General features: G+C 39.1%; 1 protein-coding gene across 1 annotated transcript; it reads left to right on the top strand.

Annotated features, from left to right (window-relative positions):
* The first annotated feature begins 3,413 nt into the window (after positions 1-3,413).
* Positions 3,414-11,676, top strand: LOC107062119 (uncharacterized). The gene is made up of 9 exons (XM_015312357.1): positions 3,414-3,608; positions 3,773-3,911; positions 4,155-4,399; positions 4,649-5,237; positions 5,544-5,940; positions 10,026-10,101; positions 10,917-10,993; positions 11,263-11,317; positions 11,620-11,676. Exons 1-9 carry the CDS (start codon positions 3,414-3,416, stop codon positions 11,674-11,676), a joined length of 1,830 nt encoding a protein of 609 aa, XP_015167843.1.
* Positions 11,677-17,432: the final 5,756 nt, after the last annotated feature.

Here is a 17,432-nt window from a genome sequence, read left to right as displayed (position 1 = left end):
TCTCTTTTAAATGTCGCAAGTATTTAATTAGATTTCTTGTTTAAGTGGTAGTATCCTTTCGAAAGGGTCGCTACATTTACATACTTCAATTTGAAGATGTCTTGAGTCAAACGGCGGATTAGGTCGGGGTCGCTGACTGGAACTGTTGCTCGCCACCCTGCACTTTTTCGAACACTTTCCTCACTTCAACCTGTACAAACAACACACCATTATTTTACCAAAACACAAATAGAAAGCAATAATGAGTTTTGGGTTGCCTCCCAAACAGCGCCTTAGTTAAAGTCGTGGCACGACGCAAGTCCACCTTCAAACCTCATTCTTGAGGTTAGCCATAGTATCACTAGGTAAACCCCTTTGCTGTCTCAGATTGAGAGGAGACGATATATGACCCATTTGGGTCTTCAACTGCTTTATCGACACTGAATGGGAGGTGACGGTTTGGCTAAGGGTGGACACATCTTCTTTCATTTCTTTCAAAATCTTGTCTGACCCTTCTAATTTGTGGATGATACGAGAGAGCATATCCTCAGACCTACCACCTTTTGAATCCTTCAGCTTTTGGCGCTCATGGGGAGGCACATACATGTCCTTCTCCCCATCCTTCCGGTTAGGATTTCGGTCTCTCCTTTCTCTGTCACGATCCTTCCAACCATCTTCTCTAGCCCAACCCTGGTTACCACCCTGACTCGGGTAGTTTGAATGATAACCACCACCTTGGTTGGCTAGAAAATTTACCTCCTCATTATACAAGGCTTCAAACTTCGTCTCCTCAGGATTTACACACTCGACCCCAACAGCATTGACACTACGGGCACCAGCCCTATGACATTTTTGGATAAAATGTCATGCTATGTCATGATCTTAGCCATGTTTTGGTCTCTCTCATGATCCTTTTCCATCTTCTCATTGGATAGATTGAATGTGAGACGGGACACCTAGTCCTCGTGGGTGTACCACGCTCTGTTGATGGTTGTCATGCCATCAAGAAGTTGGGTTGCTATTGCATATGGTTGTTGCATTAAGCCTCCAGGCGAAAGTTGGTCAACAACACCTTTGTTTACCGAGTACAAACTCCGATAAAAGTACTATAGCAGCACGTTATCCGGCAAAAAATGGGTTGGGCATTGAAGCACCATCTTTTTGAACCGCAACCAAGTTTCGTGCAAAGGTTCTCCTTCTAGATGCTTAAAGCTCTGAATGCTATCCCGAAGAGTCATCATCTTCGAGGGAGGGAAAAATCGCACTAGAAATGCAGTCACCAATTCCTCCCAAGATGTGATGGATTCACGCGGCAACTTGGCCAGCCATTTGCACGCCTCTCCCATCAACGAGAAAGGGAATAACCTTAACCGGACTGACTCCTGAGAGATGTTTTTGAACAAAAATGGTCCGCACACATCCACGAAGTTTTGAAGATGCTCGTGAGGATCCTCGTGAGCCAACCCGCTGAAAAGTTCCTTTAGTTGCAAGAGTTGCAACATAGTGCTCGTTATGTGTAACACTGCATTTCCCTTGGCTGGAGGTAAACGGATGGCTCCAATACCTCCCATGAGATGGGGGCCATTGATGTTGGGCTCTAGGACATTGTTGAGATTACGGATGTCATCTTGGTGACCTACCTGGATACCGTTGCTGCCATTAACACTCATGATTACTGAAATATTCACACAAGTAAATAAAACAAAACTAAAAATTAAGTAAGTAGAACTACAACTAAGAAGAACAAAATTTTTACTAAACTACAAAATCTGAAATAACACCACTCCCCGGCAGCGGCGCAATTTTGACGTATAAGGATGTATTTAACTGACACTAGTTTGGTTCAAGTGTCATACGATCGCGTGTAGTGATATAACCCAACCAAAGGTTGGGATCATTCCCACATGGAGTGGTTTTGAGAATTAATAGAAAAATAAAATTTAGTTCAAATTAGTCATAGCTATAAATATTAACGAATAAAAACATACTAAATCTAAGGAGTGATGCAAGAGTCAATTACCGATGGGGGTTTGTATTAATTAACAACTAAAAAAAAGAGTAAAAATATAAGGAAACGAGATATGGAGACGGGATTCTTAGGATGGGATAGGAATACGGGTTAAACTAGACTATCGGGTACATGCTTTTGATAGTAAATTGTTGAGCATTTGTGACTAGGCTATACTATAGTGGGGGTAAATTCTCTCTCGAGCAACTTACCCCGAATCAACTCGGTTTCTCTCAAACACCGAGTTGCCACCTTAAGCACAACCTCCGCCTAAGCCCATTCACTCTCTCGAGCTGAATGTGTGGGAAAAGGACTAGGATTCACTCTCTCGTGCTAAACCCATGTCGACCCAATGCCACCGGCTATCAATTTAGTAGTCTTAGTCTTACGACCTCTCTCTCGAGCAAGCCAAAAACACTAAGATGAAATCATATTTGCAACTACAATCCCATTAAGTTCATACACAACTACTAAACGAAATCACATTTAAACAACAAATAAACCATCAACAAGCAAGACCCAATGGATAATTTAACCCATATTCACAAAATCACACCCCAAGAATTGGGGTTTTAGCTAGACATATAAAAGAGATAAAAATTTATACCAATATCAGTTTCCATCAACTAGATATGAAGAATTAAGTCTTAAAACACTTCAAGAGTGAAGAATCTTCAAGACCCAAGTTTAATTTCTTGGAGTTGAAACCCTTTGAATCTTCAAGGTATTAGAACAAAGTCTCCAAAACCCTCTAAAACTTAGACTCTCTCAAAAATTGTAAAAAGTTCTAATAATAATAGTGATATGATATTAAGCTAGAAATTTAAAAAAGTATTTATAGTGTTTGAAAATGTGTGCTGCAACGGACCACTCGGCGCAGTTAGTCGGGATCGCCGATACACTCGGCGATCCGCCTTTTGGTCGATTTCATCGCCTTCTTGCTTTAGCCTACAACCTCTTTGCGCTTTGAGTCGTTGGGCAATATGGTACTGCTTCGCGGAACTACTCAGTGACACGCCGACTGCTCCATTTCATCGCCAACTTAATCTTTCCCTTCAGGGCTCAGCACACTGGAACAAAAGGCGATCTCTAGGCCAATCGGCGACTCGCCAACTGGGCTTGGCGATCCTCAGGCCTTCATATCTTCATTTTTTTCAACCTCTTTGTTCCTTCTTGCCAAGTAGTGTCTATGCTTTGCCTCAAACTCTAAATACCTGAAACTTAAGGGTTTTCATCATATATTGAGACAAAATATGCATTTGAGGACACTAATTCTATCAAAATATAGCCCTAAATGAGTCCAATTTGTGGACTCATCAATGACCAATGAGGAGCTACTCCAAAAGCTCATTGCTGAAATAGGACAAAAATAAATGCTAGGATAGATAAGCATGATGATAACATCAGAAACCTCCAAATGTCCCAAATGAGTTTAGAGAAACAAGTTGCGCAAGTAGCTAATTCTCTGAACTTGCGTCCCCAAGGTGGGCTGCCCGGTGACACTGAACCCAACCCAAAGCAACTAAATGCTGTGAATAATAGAAGTGGGTTACAAATAGAGAAACTTTCTCCAAACAAGAGAGATATTAAGGCTGGTACTAAAGAAAATAAAATGGATGAGGTAGTAAAAAGCTCTAATGTTGAGACGCCCATTCCTCAAAAGAAACTACCCTCTCCATTTCCACAAAGTCTCAGAAAGCAGAATGAGGATGAATGCTTTAGTAAGTTTCTCTCTCTCTCCTTAAATAGGTTCACATTAACCTACCTTTGGTTGACATTTTGCAGGGTATCCCGAAGTATGCTAAATACGTGAAGGAGATAGTGGCTAACAAGAGAAGGCTCACCGAGTATGAAACTGTAGCACTTACTGAGGAGTGCATCTCTAGAATTCAAAATACACTACCCACAAAGTTAAAAGATTTGGGTAGTTTTACTGTGTAGATTACAATTGGGCAAAGTGTTCATCCTCGGGGATTGTGTGATTTGGGGGCAAGTATAAATCTGATGCCCTTGTCATTGTATCAAAAACTTAGGTTGGGTAGTCCAAAACGAACCACTGTCATTGTCCAACTCGCTAATAGAACCATTTCTAGGCCAGAGGGGATCGTAGAGGTTGTGTTAGTCCAAGTAGGTTCCTTAATATTTTTGGTGGATTTTGTGGTTTTAGACTATGAACCCGATTCTCAAGTCCCATTCATTTTGGGACGTCCGTTCTTGGCCACGGGTAGGACATTGATTGATGCAGCAGCTGGGCAATTAACTATGAGGGCACATGATAAGGTTGAGGTATTTGATGTTTACCGCGCTTTAAAATTTCCCTCTATCTATGAAGAATTGTCTGTTATTACGGTGGTTGATCACATAGTAGAATCGCAATTAATTGTGCCTGAAGATCTCTTAGAAAGAGTACTAGTACGTCATGAGGTGGAGGGAGATACTAAGGCTCAAAAGATAGAAACATGTTTGAATCTGACACTTGTGGAGACTCATAAGCGTAGAGTGGATCCATAAGATCGTGATTTAGGGCCTCCAGCAAAGCCATCAATAAAAGAAGCTCCCAAGCTGGAGTTAAAAACTCTGCCTGCTCACCTAAGGTATGTATTTTTGGGTGCTAATGAAACTTTTCCCGTTATACTTTCTGCAGAGTTGTTTGAAATACAGGTTGATACGGCATTGAGAATCCGAAAGCGGACAAGGAAAGCGATTGGATGGCAAATGGATGATATTCATGGGATTAGTTCGGCGTTATGTATGCAAAGAATCTACATGGAAGATGATCACAAACCAAATGCACAACATCAACTTACTCTAAACCATGTGATGAAAGAAGTGGTGAGAAAGGAGGTAATAAAGTGGCTAGATGCTGGAATTGTGTACCCGATTGCTGATAGTAAGTCGGTAAGTCCGGTGCAGTGTGTTCCCAAGAAAGGAGGTATCACAGTGGTAAGGAACGAAAAGAATGAGTTGATTCCTACTAGAACAATGACCGGTTGGAGAATTTGCATGGATTACCGGAAACTTAACGATGCCACCTGTAAAGATCACTACCCGGTTCCCTTCATTGATCAGATGCTAGACCGACTAGCAGGACAGGAGTACTATTATTTCTTAGATAGATATTCCATATACACCCAGATCTTAATTTCCCCCGAGGATCAGGAAAAGACCACGTTCACTTGTATTTATGGTACCTATGCTTTCAAACGCATGCCATTCGGACTTTGCAATGTACCAGCGACTTTTCAAAGATGTATGATGGCCATTTTTCATGATATGGTGGAAGACTTTGTAGAGGTGTTCATGAATGATTTCTTCATCTTTGGGAAGTCTTTTTAGGTATGTCTCTGGAATCTTGATAAAGTAATTGCTAAATGTGAGGACACTAACTTAGTGTTAAATTGAGAGAAGTGTCATTTATTGTCTAGAGAGGGGATAGTGTTGGGTCACAAGGTGTCTAAGTCGGGTTTAGAGGTTGATAAAGCAAAGGTAGAAGTTATTGAGAAATTTCCCCCTCTCATTTCTGTCAAAGGGGTGCGTAGTTTTCTTGGTCATACAGGTTTTTACCGGCGATTCATCATGGATTTTACCAAGATTGCAAGACCTTTGTGCAGTTTTTTGGAGAAGGAGGTGAAGTTTGACTTTGATGAGATGTTCTTGAAAGCTTTTCAGATGTTGAAAAGGAACTTAATTGAGGCTCCCATCTTAATTGCTCCTGATTGGGAATTACCATTTAAACTCATGTATGATGCAAGCGACGTAGCAGTGGGTGCAGTATTGGGACAAAGAAAAGGAAAGGTGTTCTACTCGATCTATTATGCAAGTAAGACCCTGGACTCTACACAAGCTAATTACACAGTGACTGAGAAGGAGATACGAGCTTTAGTGTTCGCCTTCGACAAGTTCAGATCGTATTTGGTAAAAGTTATTGTTTTTACTGACCATGCAGATATTAGGTACTATTCAATAAGAAGGATGTTAAACCAAGGCTGATTCGATGAATATTGCTTCTCCAAGAATTTGACCTTGAGATTAAAGATAGGAAAGGTACTGAAAATCAAATAGCTGATCATTTGTCGAGGTTAGAGGATTTTTCCCATGTAAATGAAGTTGAGCAAATTTGGGAAGAGTTTTTGGATGAACAATTGATGGCATTAGATTTCTCTTAAGTGTCTTGGTATGCGAACATTGTGAATCTGATAGTAAGTGGAGACTACCCTCCGGGTGCAACCACCCAACAAAAGAAAAAGTTCAATCATGATGCTAAGTTCTATACTTGGGATGAACTATTCTTGTTCAAACAAGGTGTGGTTCGGGTGGTGAAAAGATGCATTCCGAAATATGAGGTTCAAAAAGTGCTTGAAATTTTTCATGCTAACCCATATGGTGGACACCATGGAGGAGAGCGCACGGCGCATAAGGTACTACAATCTGGTTTATTTTGGCCATCATTATTTAAAGATTCTATTGCTTTTGTGAAGGGTTCTAATAAATGCCAAAGGTTGGGTACTATTTCAAGAAGACATGAGATGCCGCTAAGTAACATTTTGGAGGTGAAAATTTTTTATGTGTGGGGTATTGACTTCATGGGTCCCTTCCCGCCATCTAGTGGAAACCAATACATTTTTGTGGCTGTGGATTATGTGAGTAAATGGGTTGAGGATGTCGCTTTTCCTTCGAATGATGCAAGGGTGGTGATTAAGTTCATCAAGAAGCACATCTTCACTCGCTTTGGCACTCAAAGGGCAATCATAAGTGATGGAGGTGAGCATTTCATTAACCATCTAGTAAAAAATCATCTTGCTAAGTATGGTATTCATCATAAAGTTGCTAAAGCTTACCATCCCCAAATGAGTCGCCAAGTGAAGGTTTTGAATAGAGAGGTGAAGGAAATTTTGTAGAAAATGGTGAATGCACAGAGGAAAGATTGGTCTGAGATGTTATATGCTGTTTTATGGGCATATAGGACTGCGTATCAGATACCCATAGGGACTTCTCCCTGTCATATAGTATTTGGTAAAGCATGTCATCTTCCGGCAGAATTAGAACATCAAGTTTAATGGGCGATTAAGAGGTTGAACTTGGACCCCAAGCTGGCCGGTAGAAAGAGAGTGAATCAATTGCATGAACTTGAGGATTTTAGGCTCCACGCGTATGAGAATTCCAAGCTTTACAAAGAAAAGATGAAAAGGTGGCATGAGAAGCACATAGTTACTCGTACTTTCACTCCGGGAGAAAAGGTACTACTCTTTAACTCTAGATTGAGGTTATTCCCCGAAAAACTAAGGTCTAAATGGAGTGGTCCTTTCGAAGTGGTAAGAATGACACAGCATGGGGTTGTTGAACTTACAGGTGAAACTGGCCCTACGTTCTTGGTAAATGGGCAAAGGGTGAAACACTACTTTGGTGTGGATTCGGATCGTGATCGGGAGGCTCTTGAGCTAAATGATGAATGATCCAAGTTGAGTCGTGCCGCGACGTTAAATCAAGCTCTACATGGGAGACAACCCGTGAATAATATGTAACAGGTAGTATTTTGGATTAATTTTAAAATTTAAGCTTAATTTCAAATTTTTAGGTGTACAGTTTTTATTTTTTAGTTCGTTATTTAGATAGGACTTTAGAAGTTATAAAGAAAAAAATCAAAAAGATGAGTTGTGTCACGACCAAAGCTAAGGCGTTGGGTGGGAGGCAACCCACCATTATTATGTCACATTGTTTGGTTGATGCGCAAGTCATAGAAGGAGAAACCACCCGAAAATAGAAGAAATACATTGAAAAATGCAATTTGGGCGCGCCACGCCAAGGCTAAATGACTGGGGCCTCTTTTTGACGCATTGGCAGCACAACGCGCCAGTCCCCCAAAGAATGTCGATGGCAGGCACAGCCTGGGCACGCCGCACCACACCTGTGGGCGTAGACAGGGCACCTCGCTCTAGAAAAAGTTTGACTAGGGGCGATTTCTGGTGCACTGGCAGCACGCCTCCCCCCTATCGCGCCAAATAGCTGAAATTCTTTTTTGGGAATTTCGTGGGACCCACTTAAATTCCAACCTTTTAACTCCTCCACTTACCCAAATACACCCCACTTTCCCAAATTCTTTCTCTTTCTAAACCGATCCCCTCCTCCAAATTCTCTCTAAAGCCATAATTTTTCTTGTTCTCCAAAATCCTCCATTAATCCTTACTTAAACCTTCTTCCTTTCTCTTTTCCTCAACTCTCACCCCCTAAAATCCACTCTAATCCACCAAACTTTCAAAAACCACCAACCCCACCCACCCTACTCTCCACCCGCGCCCCCTCCTCTTTTTCCCCAAAATTTTTTTTTTCTTCTTTTCTTAGCATTACACCATAATAGACTTTTAGTGGAAATTAATTAAATGCCACTAATTTATATTCTGAAGTCACCTATTGTGGCAATTAAACTTTTGTTGGTAAATGATTAGTAATTTCAAGTGGCTTTTAAGTGCAAATCCTTTTAGGAATAAATTAAACTATTCACTCTTCATCAGATGCTCTCTGCTTCTCTCTCTCAATCAAATTAGGTCCCTCCAAATCCCTACCCTATATATTTTCAATTCTCAATTTCCTTCAATTAGTATCTGTAAGTGAAGTATAATTAGGGTTATGTGCGAAGAATCGAGTGTGGGAGTCACTGGAGCACACTATTACACTGGATCGGCTGACGGATGGAGACAAATACAAAGAGGTCAAAACATAATAGGCTTAATGACAACACTTTTGATGATTTCACTAGCCGGCAAGAGGTGTTTTGTCTTTCTCTCCCTTATCACTTTTGATGGCTTCAAATTGTTGTAGTTTTCCATTTTTTTCATGTCTTCTATCTTTGAACATTTGTGGATATGCATTTTGTTAGATGTTTGATAAATTGTTTCACTGAAATTTTTTCTTTCAAAGCATCATAAGTGCTTTATATCAGTATGGATGAATTTAAGTGTTAAGGAGTGTGTTGGTCATACATATGTTGCATTTTCGTGTCAAATTGTAACTTAGCATCGCAGTGCTGTTGCATATAGAAAAAATGTGTTTTCTGGACAACATAAGTTTTAGGCATGGTGCAATGAAGTTTTATTAACAATGTTGCTGCAATTTGTTATCTGATTGCTTTCCTCACATTTATCTTTACAGATATATGGGCATAAAAATAGTAGGAAAACTACTTAGCTCTCAATGCTTTTGCACAATTACAGGTGTAGTATGTATTTGATTTATTCTACCCATTGATGATTGTGGTGCTCTTACTATAGTTTGTATTGTTAACAACTTTTTAGCTATCACAATCGTAGGCCAAATGTGTAGATTGGGTGTTGTAAATCTCATTTGTATTGATTCAGTATCAGCCCTTATACCACGAGTTGAAATTGCGGTAAGCCAACATTTTAATTTTTGTGAAGGGAGAAATTGAGACGCAAAAACTAGGTAAACAAACGGGTCTGGTGAGTCAAGCTCCTGTCAAAACAAGTAATATGAAGTTAACAGTTGAGAAGAAATTGATGTTTTGGTATTTGGGGATGTGGGGGGAGGGGGGTGATTAAAATCCATTATGCATTTCTATTGTCTGTCTATCTGTAAAGACTGAGTATAAGTTAAAAGACGAAGACTCCTAAACGAACTGAAGTAATGAAACCTAACTAGACAATAACTGCTGGAAAAAAATACTAATTCACTGTTCTAAATAAACGGCTAAAACTTATTACGACTATATAACTAAAGGGTGCCTCTGTGTGCTCTTCACTGCTCCAAAAACTTGTAGTCGTGCTTGTGAAAATGGGGAAAGGAGAAGAGATGTGAAGGTAAAAAATGAAAATGAATGAGTTTTTCAAATTTGCACTGTCGATTTGTTATGTTCCTCAGATTCTCCAAAAACGATGACATACTCCTGTCAGATCCTTAAAAAATCTACTACTTTTATATATTAAGAAATAGGAGATCGACAACTCTCCTCAGTGCACCGATATCTTTGGGTGTTCGGATGGAAATTAATCTTGATATTAACTTTGTTCTTTCTGTTGTTTTGCAGGATCCGTTTTGATTGTTGTCAATCTCACCTGCTGATAGCATTTTACAATCTAGCAAAATGGGAATCATACCTGAAGGTACTGACTAGAACAAACATTGATTTTTTAACACATACACCCCAGTCAAGAGGTTTCATTTTTCCCCTCTTGTTTTTATTCTCTAACATCATATTCATTTAATTAAATTAGAGTGCAGCCAATTTTGAAATTAGCATGTACGTGTAACATAACAGTTTATGTACATAGATTTTACTTGGCCTTTGAGTTGAATGCTTCAGAACTACATGGCAATTTATGATGATTTAATTTGCATTGTTGTATTCATGATTTAGAGTTGAGAGGATGTTGTATTATTTGTATTGTTTTAGTCATAATTTCAGATAATAAGGTATCTTCACACAACTTTTTGATTCTTTTTTGTGTTGTGTTTTATTTCATTTATTTATTTTCAATAGTGATGTTTTCTGGATTAATTTGCACACCCTTTCGTGAATAGCTACTTAAGATTGCTTTGGGTTACATTTAAGAGATGCCAAATATTTGAGATGATGTTAACAGAGTGACCCGAGGGTCTTTTTGTAACAACTTATTTACCACCTTCACTAGGGGATAAGCTATGCGTACACACCACCCTTTTCCAGACCCCACTTGTACGATTACACTGGGTATGTTGTTATAAATAGAGTGAGTTGGTGAGACCAGAAAAGATTTTATTTTTTGACGTTCCTGTAACTTTCCTAAATAGTACTAATATAATGGGGTATCAAAAAGAGATCCAAGTCATGCATCCCAATCTTGTCTTATATTCAAGTATGTAATTTTAGCTCATAATGCCATGACAAATGACAAATCTATCATGTCTAATGAATGATATTGTCATTTATAACTTGTAGGATGCTCTTCCCCATGACATTAATCCCTTTGTGTTTGCAAAAGAATACAACATTCATCCTGATATTCTTAGCACCTCGTAAGTTTTTACCGTTAGTTTGAACTACAAAGCTTAAATTCTGGTACAAGCTATAAATTAGTGAAGAAATTGCAGTGAAGAAGCTATATGGATCAATTTGTTGATGCCCCTTAAGGCTTGTTGCATGACATTTACTATATAATGCTTGTGCTCTCAAGCTTTTGATACACCCTTCTTTCTTTATTGAAGATCATGTTGTAGCTAGAGTTTCTTCTTCAATCAATCATGTTACTTTGACTTGGAATTGTTGTAGCTTGGTTCTTGTCCAGCAATGCACCTTTCAACTACAAAGGATTCAACTTGATTTGTGCAGTTTTTGCTTTGGTAATCTCTGTAGACGCATTTTATATGTGATATTGTTGAAGTATTATGAACCCTTTATGATTCTCCTCTACAAGCCACTCAATGGACATTGATATTACTAGTTTTTCAGTAATGTACACATCTGCAATCACTGCCCTCTGACATTTTCTTTGTTCTATCAGCTATCTATTCCCTCCAATTAACTTTTTTAAGTTCAATTTTTAGGCTGACATTTTATATGAAATGCCAATATCTTGAAATTTTGAGCTTTTTTAGCGCTTTTCATGTTTGATTGAGTGTTTTTTCTTGATATTTGTTGGCAGGAAATGAATACTGTGAAATGGGATGAGCACAAAACTTGTTTTGTATTTCAAGAATAGGCTCAACCAACATAGTGCTACAACTTCAAATAATGCCTCAAATTGGTCTGGAACATGTTGTATCCCACCCTAAATTAGGCATTTCTTGCAGATGCCTATCTTGAAAGATTCTAGACAACTGCTTGTTTCTCAATCATCTTGTTACACTCAAAATAAGAATAGCTTTTGAAATTAAATGGTGTAATTTTTCTTTTATGTTGTTGACATTAAGATAATGAATTACTAGTTTTTTGCTTATTGTGATTTTAATGAAGTAAGATATTTCTTACTATTAATATTTGCCAATTTGTGAATAATTTTACTGCTAATAAGGTATATCATTAATGGCAATGTAAGATGTAAATTCTAGGTGGTATTAGTGGCAATTGTTATTGACGTCAAATAAATGCCACTAAAGTTAAACCTTTTAGCGGCAATAATTTGTAGGTTTACGACACTCTTTGTAATTGCCGCTAAATCCTTTAGCGACATTGGATCCAATGACAATTAACTAAATGCCGGTAAAAGCTTTAGTGGCAATTTGTATTGCCGCTAAAGTGTATATTAATTGCCGCTAAAAGTCTTTATTGTTGTAGTGTAGTTTCTTCCATTGGTTGGGTGTAACAATGGCTCCTAAGGGTAAGAATGTTGCTAGTGGTTTGGGTACCAAGAAGAGTAGGAAAGGAGCGGCTGCCGAAAGTTCTAGTCGGGAAACCACCAATTCGCCGCCTCAAAAATTTGGCAAGCAAGCTTTAATGCACTATGAAGAGGATTGGTACGAATGTCAACAACAATCCAATTACCTAGGTGATGAGTATGTAGATGAGGGGCGATTGCGACAAGAATTTCCCCACATTCACACCCAAATCCATGCTTTGGGACTCTAATATGTCTTCGTGGATCAAGGTGAGTGCAATCTAAGCTTAGTCCGTGAATTTTATGTGAATTGGAGTACTTATCGTGTTGAGTTAAACCAAGGGTTAATTAGGGATAGTCGGGTGAGATTTACTGTGGAAGCACTGAATGAATTTTTGGGTACACCAAATTGTGACAATTTTGAATTTCTGGCAATGATTGAAAGACCCCTTATCGTGATATTAGGCATACTTTGTGTGGGGTGAATTCTGTTGCGCGGTGGGATAGGATTAGAGACACGGAACGTCATTTGATTCTTAACTATGGTCACTTTAATTTGGAGGCTCGTATTTGGTTAAAAATTGTGTGTAGCACCTTACTACCGTGTAAGCATACGACTGATGTCACTAGAGAGAGAGTGGTCTAGTATACCGTTTGATGAAGGGTTTGCCGGTGAATGTTGGGGCTATTTTGAAGCAAAACATGATTAAGTTTAGGACAAATAAGAGAGGGTGTTTCTGTTATGGGAGCATCATTACTAGGTACCTTCGGGATTTACGAATTGAGGAGGAAGTGCATGATGTGTGCCCCCTCATGCCCCTCACTTAGTGTGCCGCTTGGTTGATGTCATGAGAACTAAAGCGCACGATCCATCGCAAGGGCCCGTGTTGACTGCTATTAATAGGCAAGTTTGTAATGATAGTTGGATGGGGCGTTTGTTTGGAATGGCTGAGCTACAATTGCGGATAGGTGGCCGTCTGGTGACTGAGGATAAAATGGCAACAGTAGCGGAGCACTACCCTTTGACAGATAGCGCGATGTACTTGTGTCGAATGGGCCCGGCTTTCCAAGAACCCATTGATGATGATGATGCCACTGCTGATGAAGAGGATGGCTCAGATGAGGATGCATCGGATGATACTGGCCCCGGAAATGGTGATACTGATGCGAGCGATGGAGATGGTGTTGCAGCCTCGATGTCTATGGATTTTGCCACCAATGTGGCAACCTGTTGATTGGTAGCACGTGGCCTAGAGGCCGAAAGGGAGTTCTCTTTTACCTTTTCACTTTGTTTTACTTTGCACACTGAGGACAATGTTTTCTTTAAGTGTGGGGTGGAAGCTAAACACTGAGGACAATGTTTATTGCTTTATCGAGTCTAGTTAGTTAAGTTAGTTTTTAGTTTATGCTTAATTTTTTTTGGGTTCCTCAGCGTTTGTTTTCGGTACTTTTTACCGAGGATAGTCCCTTTAAACCGACTAGGACTAGTTTTATTGCTTTATTGAGTCTTAGAGTCGTCGTAGGAGTGACAGTTCCCAATGATAGATGGATGACGACCGTCTTAAGGGAAAATTAGTCACATAGAGGAGTAGGATTGAGAAACCAACCTTGGTCTTTTGATACTATGTCTTAAAAAGTTAGCTAAACGTCATGGGTAGTCATAATTAGAATGATGCAAAAGATTTATAACTTTGAAACAAGCATGTGTTCTTAGATTTGACTCAGAAGAAAAATAAATAGGCACTAGTTTTCCTAACTTCTATAAATAGTCCTCAAGGGCTAATTTGTGGGGGTTCGACATTATTTTGGTGTGCAAGAGCAAGTTTCATCGTTTGTAATAGGTTTCTATCTTCTAACTCTTCTATTTTCCGAAAATCTCATGAACAATTATATTTTATGGTTTTCTAATAGCATGAGTGGCTAAACGCCTTAGTTCTGGGGCTGTAGCTACAGATTGAATGTTGATTATTTAAGGTTTATCAATTAATTCTTGGTTGTCATTATAAGTTACTTTTATATTTCTTGTTTTAGTATTTTTATGTTTGCGCACCATAAGATAAATCTATTGTCTAATCTTAAAATTGAGAGAGGAGAGATTAGATAGACCAGAGAATATAAAGAGATCGATCGACCCATTTGATTGAGGTGATTTGTGTTTAGGAGTGACGCCCGACGAACAACTTGCTTGGTATGAAACAAGATGAAATATAAATGACTCGCCAGTTTGTCTGTTTACTCCCCGCTCAACGATGTAGTTAGATAGCTAACTGGAGTAGGCGACTAGAGATGTGTAACCCGACTCATACAATTAACCCTGTAAACCAGTAACTTGACAACTAAAATTATTTCTAAGTCGATAATATGATACATGAGATTCAATGCATGCTGCAGCCTGGAATTGTCTTTTACTTGCTTGAAACATCATCTTAACGTCGTACACAATTAGTTACTTTTAGTTATTGCATAATTCGTAGTAGTAACCAACTCTTGAAAAGGTTACTTTTATTTTATTTGTGGAATTGAGTGTTAGATATAAATCGATCATAAGTCCCTTGGGAACAATAACTCGTTTCATTAAAGAATCTATATTACTTGCGCGACCACGTATACTTGCTTATGTAATTGGGAGCAACAGATCGTAAGAAGATGGATGCGGTGAAGAGTTGGCCTAGACCTCTAACTTCTTCATATATTAGAAGTTTCTTGGGTTTAGCCAGTTACTATAGAAGGTTTGTTGAGGGATTTTCTTCAATTGCCTCTCATTTGACGGCTTTGCCTAAAAAAAAGACTAAGTTCATATGGTCCAAAGGGTGTGAGAAGAGTTTCCAAGAGTTGAAAGATAGACTTACTTCCGCTCTGGTGTTGACTTTACCGGAAAGGACCGATGGCTTTGTGGTTTATTTGTATGGAATCCATGTAGATATGTTTACCGACCACAAGAGTTTGCAATACATGTTTAATCAAAAAGATCTAAATCTTCGCCAAAGAAGATGGCTTGAATTATTGAAAGATTAGGACATGAGTGTTCTTTATCACCCCAATAAAGCTAATGTGGTAGCGGATGCTCTTAGTCGGTTGTCTATGGGTCGTGTGGCTCATATTGAAGAAAAAAAGAAAGAGTTGGTTCGAGATGTTTATAGATTGTCCTGATTAGGTATTCAATTGGTGGACTCCACCAAGGGTGGTGTTATGATTCACAATGGTTCCGAATCGTCTCAAGTGGCGGATGTGAAAGCTAAGCAAAGTCTTAATCCAATTTCAGTCGACCTAAAGGAAGCGGTGCTTAAGAAATCTGTTGAGGCTTTCTCCCAGGGGGGTGGGTAATTAGATATCAAGGTCATTTGTGTGTTCCAAATGTTGACGACTTAAGGGAGAAAATCTTGTTAGAAGCCCATAGTTTGCGGTATTCCATTCACCTGGGATCGACCAAGATGTACCGTGATTTATGGAAAGTCTATTGGTGGAATGGGATGAAGAAGGATGTCACGACCCGGGAGCACCCCCAAGTCGTAACAAGGCGTACTCGACCCCGAAGGGGTCTTATACAAGCCACATAGTCATTCATTGCATTCAATAATGAAAATAGTGCGGAATAATAAAAAAATTTATTTACATCCACACATTTAAACTTCTTAAAACAACTTTAAAAACACACAACGGAAGTCTAAGTCTCACATGGCCATCTTAGACACAAACAAAAACATAAGTAGGGACACGACCCTTGACAATCGAAAACTACTAAATGTCTATTACATGAAGAAATCAAACATAAGAGACCTTGTCCTCTAATCAATGAGGACACACCAAGTCTTGGAAGAATCTCTAATACAAGCTTCAACTAGGGGTAAGCAACTCACTTGCTGGAACCTACACTTGTAGTTAAACATAGAAGAAGAAAGGGTTACCATAATTAAGTACTAAGTATGATAGACATGCAAAAATTATGCTTAAAAAGGAAATTTGATTCGAAAGTCATGCTTTTATGCCATTTTGGTAAAACTTCATGAATATGTGTAAAAGAGGTATAATTCAAGTCATTTATCACACTAGAACATAAACACCATGTAAACCATTACCTTCACTTCAAACCTTCACCTCAAGTAACCCTCATGCTATACCGTGTGCAATGTATGGATAGCGTCCCATAACACCATCCACACTAAGGCACCACATTAAGGTCACCAAAAGTGAACTTACCATTTAATCTTTCCATCTTCAAAACTACTCACACCAAGAGATAACATTACAATAGTCATATCATCACATAAGGACCATCACCTAAGACAACTCTAAGTCATACTTGTGCAATGTGCAAGTAGCATCCCATACTACTACTTACACTAAGTACTTCTTTGAAGTCACCATAAGCAAGGCACATTTATATACAACAAGTCATGACAAGGAAGTAACTCATAATACAATCCAAGGATATCATGCATCATTTACATTTAAGCATTTAAGCCAACATTCCTCATTAGGTTCATTTAGGACACTTTCATACATTTAGAGGACTTTCAAACATTTAGTCATTAAGACTTAGAACTCACTATGACCCTCTCAAAGCCTACTCGTGCAATGCATGGATGGCATCCCATACTAACACCCACACTTTGTAGAACTCCTCAAGAGACCATAATGCACATCTCACATGATGGGAATAAGCATTTAACCGACATAAACCATGTTAGCTTGACGTGGAATCCGGTGTCATGAAACCCCACACCGTAAAGAGGTGGTCTCCTTGCCGAAGGAAGAACGATTCATCTATCTTAGGTGGATCCATTAGCTAGGACCTATGTGGGCACATAGTTATGGGATATGAAAGACGTTCATTGAGATCTAGCCTAACGTTGGGAGAACATTTATCTAACCATATCCTCTCGGTGCTTAGCCTTCATTCCCATATAGTAGTTTCATTAACATTACATTGTTGTACTTGAGAAGGCCACCAACACTAGTCCTACCGACCCAAAGTACATTTCCCAAGAAAGGGCCACCAATAGGCCTACCATTTCAAGGTACATTAAGGATATCTCATTGACTTTATTAGAAAGAACCACCATCATTAGGTCTACCATTTGTTGGTTCATCATTTCACACAAGAAGGAGGCCACCACCATTAGGTCTACCGCTTCAAGGTC

The sequence above is a fragment of the Solanum tuberosum genome, unplaced genomic scaffold (assembly GCF_000226075.1).
Source record: "Solanum tuberosum cultivar DM 1-3 516 R44 unplaced genomic scaffold, SolTub_3.0 scf00197, whole genome shotgun sequence".
Lineage (NCBI taxonomy): Eukaryota > Viridiplantae > Streptophyta > Magnoliopsida > Solanales > Solanaceae > Solanum > Solanum tuberosum.
This window is presented reverse-complemented; position numbering and strand designations above follow the sequence as displayed.

Bases quoted from the DNA above. Each gene is read 5' to 3' on its own strand.
- LOC107062119 (XM_015312357.1), top strand. From the start codon at position 3,414: ATGAGTTTAGAGAAACAAGTTGCGCAAGTAGCTAATTCTCTGAACTTG. The intron at 10,994-11,262 runs GTAAGTTTTTAC...GTTCTTGTCCAG, and splicing joins CCTGATATTCTTAGCACCTC to CAATGCACCTTTCAACTACA. The intron at 11,318-11,619 runs GTAATCTCTGTA...ATTTGTTGGCAG, and splicing joins TTTGTGCAGTTTTTGCTTTG to GAAATGAATACTGTGAAATG.